Source organism: Hipposideros armiger, unplaced genomic scaffold (assembly GCF_001890085.2).
Source record: "Hipposideros armiger isolate ML-2016 unplaced genomic scaffold, ASM189008v1 scaffold_376, whole genome shotgun sequence".
Lineage (NCBI taxonomy): Eukaryota > Metazoa > Chordata > Mammalia > Chiroptera > Hipposideridae > Hipposideros > Hipposideros armiger.
The window spans coordinates 304,431-313,105 of record NW_017731726.1 but is presented as its reverse complement, the minus strand read 5'-3'; the positions used below and the strand labels follow the sequence as shown (position 1 = coordinate 313,105).

The following is an 8,675-nucleotide window of genomic DNA, read 5'->3' as shown; positions in this document are numbered from 1 at the left end:
ACAATGGCATAGTTGACTCTTTTAGGGAGGGCGCAGCTCACAATGGCCCATGCGGGGATCAAATCAACAACTTTGGTGTTATTAGCACCATGTGCTGACCAATTGAGCTAACCAGTCACCCATGTAACATTTTAAATAAATTTTAAAAAAAATTCAAGACTCAGGGAAATGATGAAATTAAAATAATTATTTACAACCATGATTATAGAATTGCATGGACACATACAAGCTTTCAAATTTGAAAATAATTTTTAAAAAAATTAAAGAGGAACTGTTAAAGTGCGCGCTCATGGGTTTTGTACTTGAAAAGTGCTGTGTCCATCTTACAGTGTTGCTTCAGGACTCAGACAAAAGGCGACCAGGAAGCTGTATGGCTGCTGACTGGTCGGGTCACAAAGCCAGTCAGGGCTACGGTTTCCTTAGCAGGGAACCAGCGAGTTGAAACTGGCAGGTATCCCATTCTTAGACAATCTGAACACCAGGGAATTTGTCTGTTAGAAACGTTGGCAGGAATAGAGCAAGCTGAGTGTCTTCCAACCGAATTGAAGATGTTGACTAAAGATGGCATGTGTAGATGTGGATTTAGAGCTGTAGATTATTTAAAGTTTGAGGGCCCCAAAATGTATATTTGGGGTAAAGGGTATAAATTTATTTTATTGAGTATGAACCAAAAGAGAGCTTATCTCTTGAGTTACCCAGGAATTCAAGCTTCTCTGAGACCGTTGTTTTTTTTTTTTTAATTGGGGTGACAATGGTTAGTACAATTACATAGGTTTCAAGTGTACAATTCAGTAATACATCATCTATATATTACATTGTGTGTTTGCCNTTTTCTTTCTTAAACTATGTTTTATTTAGAATCAACCTTTTAAGTTTCTAAACATATTCAGAGGTGTGCTTCCACTTTTGTAGCTGATACCAATTGTGTTAAGAAAAAGCCTGTGTAATTTCAGTTCCTTAGCATTTGTCGAAACTTGCTTTGCATTGTGGCCTAAGACCTAGTCAATTTTATAAATCATTCATAAATTCTTGAAAAATCGTCCCGTCTTTGAAAATTGGATACAACAACTGAAAACAAGTGCTTGCCGGCACCTCCATCCCAGAGGTACAAGCCAGCCTTGCGCAGGTCAGACTCATGTACTTCTTCTTCCAGCCTTAACCCCCTGCCTGCCTGGGCGTCCAGATAATCACCTGAGGTATTAATTACTGTTCTTTTTAGTGTCCCAGTGATGAAGTTCAATAAGTTTTGAGCAGACTGCCTCAACACTATGTTTCCCGTAACTGTTTTTAGTGACTGTCTTATAGATTGATAGCAGCACATATACAAACATAGTTGATCCGCCCATCATTAGACAAAAAAAAAAAAAAAAAAGTTGTGGTGCCCAATGTATTTTTAAATTTATGAAATAAAAGCAGCGTTTAGGCCATATAAAGTCAAGGCCTGGGGAATTATTTAACAAGAAAATATATTAAAATCACTCTTTTACACATGCATGGATTTGAAAATGAACATCCTTGGCTTCTGATTTTCCAAATCATAAGTGAATTAATTTACGAACAACTCTCAGCGCTCCTTTTGGACAGTCTGAGAGGGTTGGTCAATCACTTGTGAGCTCTCACTATACACGCCTTAACCATTAGTTAAGACCTTTATTAAGAGTTAGAAACTGACTCTTAGATGAGCACTGTTTCTTAGATTATCCTCCACGTTCAACTGCATGCTCATCAGCACATGATGCTCTATGATGTCATTGGTTTTACTTTAGGTTTTTCAGTGGTTTTGAAGATTCTTGGGACACCTATTGACAAACCAGGAAAGTAATGGAAGTCTCAGTGCCCTGAGAATCAGTCAGTGCAACAAACGGTGTAGTTTGCTAAACAGATTTGAAAGCTGAAGGTATTTCCTGTCCAGTGTTAATGATTTCTCACACTCTGTGAGAGTGATGGTGGTTTTTACCCAACAAACATACTTTGGGGAAATTCATCATTGCTTCAGAACCACTGTTGTCTCTTTGTGTTTAGGTTATTGGAAAGGGAACATTTTATGTGTGGTTATTTGATACTTCTAACTTCACTCTTACAAATACTTATGAAGAGTTTTATGAAAACATATGATTCTAAAATATTGTCAAATGCTTATTAACAACTAAAATGAAATTGCCCAACACTGCTTCTCTCCACCCCATTATATATACTAAATATGTGGCTGTCATGAAAACCTGTCTCTTTGTTTTTCTCTTGAGCCTTCATGGAACATTTGTGACTCTTATGAATTCATCTCTTTGGTCTTGGACAAGTCACAGCCCCTCTCAACTCACTTTTCTTTACTTGCAAAATAGAGATGGTCCTGCCTGGTGGTTGTGAGCATGACACTTTGCAAAGCATAAAGTAAAACAGAAATGGAACTAGTGTTGTCACAACTTGATGTCCTTTCAAAGGAATGGCACACTTTCCCAAGATGAAGTGGCAGTACCCTTACTGCGTGGTCTTTCCAGAAATGGCATATGATGAGCCACGTCTCCGTGCATGCATAGTTACTTTTACTTGCTTGAGACTTACATCATCAACACCTTGAGAGAAGAACATGTAAACACTTATCTGAACATCTCTTAGCCAGATTCTGGAATTTTCAGAGCTCTAACATGAATTTTCTGCCAGTAGTAAAATTTTAACCCAAGTGGTAAATATAGGAGTTAGTAAATTCCATTACAGGTGTTTTGGGTGGTGTTGATAGGACAGAGCATCTTGAAAGAAAGTATTTTCAGTTGTAGGACAGAGAACTCAGTTTTTTAATTGCTATATCAATAAGATGAAGACCACAGCAGCAACAATTCTATCTGTGGTGTTGAACTGCCAAGAGAAAAGTCTCCATTCCATCACTCAGTCTTTATACTTAACTGTTGTTAGGTCTCTTAGAAATGAATGTTACCAATCACTAAGAAAGGTGTTTAGTAATAAATATGTGGAAAATGATCACTGGGTCATATAAAACAATTAGTAGCATACCTTTGTTTTATATAAACGATTGATAGCTTACATATATTCTTTTACATTAGATTAGCAGAGTCATCAGGATATGCAAACCCAATTTTATTAGGGTGTGCTGAAAGACTTGGAATGGCTTTCTGCCAAAATTTAACACGTAAAGCTTAGTCAGTATTATTCAGTTAGATGAAGGATGTTAAGGCAGTAGTGATACTTTTAGGACTTTGGTGTAGATTTAAAGAATAAAAAACCATGGATTGCTAGATGTTAAGCAAAATCACACATCTCTATTTAATTCTATGATTTGTTTTATTATATGCTTTCTTGAGTAAAATACCAACTCTCTTTGCTTTTCACCCAATCTGTAAATAGGGCTTTGGATTTGAATGTCAAGCACAAAGAGGAATCAATGAGTTTCTGATTTGTGTAATGAAAATCAAGTATGTTCTGTAGTGCTGCTATGTATATTCATTGTAATGATGGATCTAGTGACTCTCCCATTGTGTTTCTTTCAGGTTGCTTTCAGCTATGTAATGTTTTTCGATCCCATGAAATGGAAATTGACCAGTGCTTACTGGAGACCCTTCCCCTTGGCCAAAGGCAGCGGCTGGTGAAACGCATGCGCTGTGAACAAATTAAAGCCTATTATGAAAGAGAGAAGACTTTTCAGAAACAGGAAGGATTCCTGAAAAAACTGAAGCATGGGAAGAATCAGAAAGTTCATTTTCACCTTGCTGACATGATACAGGATGCCATTATCCACCATGATGACAAAGAAGGTATATGACATAAAGAACAAAGTTTTCTCATGTGGTTTCTCATGTCTTTTGTTTGTTTGTTGTTTGTCATGAATGAGATGTGACTATAAAAGTAGCAGTCTCACACACATTTGTGTCTTTCCACATTGTCAGCCTTTATTAGAATAAAGCCATGGATCTAGTCCTACTGACTCGGTTCACCATGGGCATTAACCAAGGCTCCGGCCAGAGAATAGTCTCCAATAGTCAAGGTAGAGCTGTTTCACACAAGAGGGTCACACGGGTATGCAAGCCGTAGGGATAGGCAAGGTGAACATAGTCTTATGAAAGAAGGACGAAAGAGAGAGTTTGGTGTTTAGCAAGAGTCCCTATGGTGCTGGGGTGCGTAGCGCTGGGCATCAGGCCGGGCTTGTGAGACAGTCAGAGGCAAGGCTTCAAGCGCTCTGTCTGGGGTGAGTGCAGGTGCAGCTGTCAGCTTGTCAGCTGAGGCCTGAGCGATGAGCTGTCAGAGAGCTCTGATTTTATGCTCAAGATGAGGTGTGGTGCCCCCATCTGCAATAAAGCTGTCCAGGTGGTCACACTCCACCCTGTGTCTGGAGTTAACCTGGTTAGGGCATTCACTGGGCACACCTTCCAAGTGATGCTCTTGCATGACTGTCACTTTGTGACTGACATAGCTATCAGAATTATTGGAGTCCATTTTGTGTTCATAATTAATGCTCTGTACGGTTGTTTGGTGGGAAGATAGGGGATACAATTTCTTTTAAATATTAGGGGTTTTCTTTTAACTGTCTGAAATATTCAAGGAAAAAAACCTCTTTTCAATGAACACAGTTAAAAGTCCCAAGTCTCCTAGTGAAGATAAAAAAAAAAAAAAACAGCAAAATTCTTGTAAAATTGCTGTATATGTTGTTTTTAAGAATTACCTATCTAAAAAGCAAGTGATTTCCTTGCAGTTGTTCATTGGCATTGTTAATGAAACTTTTAAAAATGAAATTGTTTCCTTTGAACATGAGAATGTGTTGCAAAATTCATTATTATCTCATTCATGAATAGATATAGTGACAAAGTCAAATCCTTCAAAACTCTCAGGATATAAGAGTGAGTTGGTTTATCTCCTTAAATTGGTTGACTTGTAGTATCAGATTTTATTAAGAGTACTCAATCCAAATTTCAGTTGTTTTTACAAAACTATTACACTTTTCATCTTTCATGTATTCTTGTGTATGAACTTTTCTGTTTTTGTTTTTAGATTCTACCTTTGAAAGTTCTAATGTGAGATAAACTTTCCAGCTGTAGCTATAAATATGGGAGGCTTCAGGGAAGCAAATATAAATGTATTTATCTTGATTACCTCTGAAACTAGTTGCTGAATTAATCTAAAATAGGCATGTAAAGAGTATAGACCCACAATATCCATTAACCACATTTCATAGTCAAAATCTCTGAAAAGTGAAGTTTTTTGTTTTGTTTTTTTTTGTAATTCAGTTAGTGGCAAAACTCTTTCTGAGCTATTTATATTCCATAACCTATTCAATCTGGAAAAATAAATTTAATAACATACATGGTCCCAAAGCTTTTAAATAGGGATTGTGATTCTGTGTCTAAGAAAAGTGACAGCACATTATATATACAATAATAGCTATAAGAAGAACACTAAAGTAGCTCTTTTCATGGTTTTGTGTGGGCTTGTCAAACTAGAATACTCAGAAATTCTTAGCCTTTTTTTTTTTTTAATGCAATGACAGTGGCAGAGAATCTCTGAGCAGGGAAAGTACCTAAGAGATCATCTAGTCCAGTCCTCTGATTTTACCCATGAAGGAGCTGGCATGCACCAGTGCATCCCGTTCTCTGGAACACTGTTCCAGAGCACTCTTCCCTCTCATTTTATTATTCTCTTCTCACTTGTAGCTCTTCATTTTGTGGTCATCTCTTCTGTGAAGCAATAAGCACATGGGGGGGGGGCAGGGACACTGCCGGTCAGGTGCACTGCATCCTACTGCCCATCCCGGTACCTTCCAGCCGTGCTGAGTGAAAGAACGAAGAGATTTGTCCAAGATCGCCAGGCAGGAGTTGTCGGAGCAAATCTAAATTAGAATGTAGGCAGAGTAAACCCCTACATTGATTTAAAAGTAAAAGTTTAAATGGGAATGCAGTTTCCTCTGTTAGAATTGCTACTCCCAAACATTAGTCAGTTTTTACTAATTAACCCATGATATGACTTTATTAAATTATCATAAATAGCAATGGAGTGACTTCATTGTGCCTTTCTTAACTAGCACTTTTCAGGCATACTCAGCACTATCTGTACCTCATGTGACTTTAGTCACTTAATTCTCTTGATAGCCATATGCAGTAGATAAGATTTTCTCCCCATTTATAAGGATGAGGATATTGAGCCTTAGAAGAATTAATTATAGGTACTCTCTGGTCCACCTGAGTTTGGAAACCATGTTTTTGTCCACACCACCATATTGTCTCTCAGATTGATTTCTTTTTTAAATTACTTTATTGAGATTTGACTGACATACAAATGTATACAATTTGACTTTGGAGGTAACCACATACCTGTGAAATGATCACCAGAATCAAGGCTATAACTTACCCATCATCCAAAAATTTTCTCCCACCTCCTTAAATTTTTAAATTAAGTTTTTTTTCTTTTGTGCTAACAGCACTTAACATGTCACTTCTCAAGCTGATTTCTGGTGGTAAATGAGCTAAAACCATCAACGCTTCAAGTTATTTGCCTCTCCTGCCATTGGGCTTTCTTTCTTCCTCTTTTCTAGTTGAGCTGTCTTCCTCCTGTCACGGGAGTGGCCACAGGACAGGACTGATTTCCTTTATGTGCTGGTGTTTTCCCTCCGCTTTCCCTAATCAGCACCCCCTCCCCGTGCCCCCCCTTTTTTAATGCAATTTAAGATAATTTATTTGTTAATTTCTATGCCAAATATTTATTGTTTTGGCCATGCAAAGAGCTTGTAAGTGTGGTTAGAGACCTGTGATATCAAACTTCATTTATATCTCCATTTTAACCTGAAATTTGAAGTGATATCTTAGAAAAAAAAAAGAAAATTTCAAATTACAACATTATGAGACTGTTTCCTTCTCCTGTCTCTCAGACCCCTGGGCCCAGTTTCCTTGGAGGGCTAAGGTCTAAAGTCAGTGGCCTAGGGCTCATACCCTAACTCTCTTCTCTTTCTACCCATCCTCTCTGCACTACCTCACCTTTTCCCATTGCATCCACCGCCACACACTCAAGTGGTTCCCAATTGTACCCAGGTCTTTCTCTTAAGCTCTAGACCCCACCTTTGTAGTGGTCTTACATTTCTAATTTATCATGTTCAAAACTGAATATCTGTTTTCATGTCCTCCCAAACCCAATTTTCCTCTTCTATTCTCTAGTTCACTTAATGTCACCATCACTCCCCTGGTCTTATGGCCCAGAAATCTTGATTTCATGTTGATTTACATGCACATTTGTGAAAGTGTTGGTGGTTGTACCTCCCTGGAATATTTTACAGGAGGTATCCATTATCATATGTTCTCCAGAGCCATCTAAGAATACACCTAGAATGCAGTGAATGCTTAATATATATTGAATGATCTATTGTTAGGCTGAACATTTCCTTACTTAGAATTTCATAAATAAATCATTAGGGCCAAGTTTTCTCTCCCATGCCACCCCCCACCCTTAAATGTGTAGCCTTACTCACAGAATACGTTTCATATATTCCGTATGTGTTTTATACATGAAGCATAAAATGAGACTGCCTGTTAACTGAGAGCTTGTGAATACTTAGCCCAGGCCGTTCCTGGCATTCATTAGCTTGGCACAGAAGTTAAAATTCTTAAGTGGTTGGTTACCACATAAATAAATACATTAATTATTAATAAATTATTTATATTTTAGGATCTAGTGTGTAAATGAAAATGGAGGCAATTACAATTTTTCACTGCCACCCTGTAATTAATGCTGTCTTTATGAAGATGACCCCTCGGCTCTGGCACTGTTTCCCTAATGGTGGCTGTAGATTTCTCCTGAAGGCAGCCTCATTCTCTCCCGCTAACTCCCCATAACCGGACGCACAGATTGGCAGTTAGAAAATGTGACAGTCAATAAGTGGATTTAAGCTGACCCCCACAGAGATTGAAACCAAGACTCTGCCACCTTCAGAACAATGGCCACATCGACCAAGTAGGTACCTACCCCAGGTTCCCTGTGTGCATTTATTATGCACATAATAGGGTGTGATGTCTGTTAAGTCCTCTACAAGGATGAATATTTCTAGAACACAAAACTAGGAGTAGTATACTTGACATGGAATGACTCGACCCTCTCCAGAAGAATTGGATTCAACAAATGTAAATGTCTTGTGTATTAGATACTTAGGTTGTAAAACACATATAAAGCAGTGTCCTATATTTAAGAAAGAAATAGGGGAAAGGACCATTGCCAGTGAAAAGACAACAGTATACTGTTGTCTGCATCTTCTGTATTCTAGAGCAGTGCCAAGCCTGAGCAGAGTGAGGCAAATGCCAGGTATCAGAGCCACCCTTATCTTGTTAACTTATCAGTGATATGGCAACAGAAATCCTCGAAGCTAGGCTGGAAGTTGCTCCCATCCTTTAACTTGGCAGAGGAGGTAGAGGATATGGGAAGGCAGAGCTCAGATAAGATGCTTAATGGGGCAGACACAGAACAAAAGGACCACTTCTAGATTTTTAGAGAAAAGGGGAGCTTTTCCGCTACAGGCAATGTCTGCGTTAGAGACCTGGGAGGCTAGATGTACCTAGCTTGTTTACATGCTGAGTCCAGGAACCCCAGGCAGTTTTGAACTTCACAGAGCTATGTTCATTGGACCATGATGCTTTCAATTAATAGGTAACAGCTGCTAGGTAATTAAAGGTTCCCATTTCAAAACCAGTCTT

The 8,675-nt window shown here is 38.4% G+C and overlaps 1 protein-coding gene across 1 annotated transcript in view; it reads left to right on the top strand.

Annotated features, from left to right (window-relative positions):
• LOC109393330 (unconventional myosin-XVI) overlaps nt 1-8,675 on the top strand; it is a 457,270-nt gene that overhangs the window by 163,346 nt on the left and 285,249 nt on the right. Inside the window, exon 2 of the mRNA XM_019662415.1 lies at nt 3,501-3,764. Within this exon, the coding sequence (XP_019517960.1) occupies nt 3,539-3,764 (226 nt within the window). The 5' untranslated portion in view covers nt 3,501-3,538. The remainder of the gene's footprint in view (nt 1-3,500; nt 3,765-8,675) is intronic.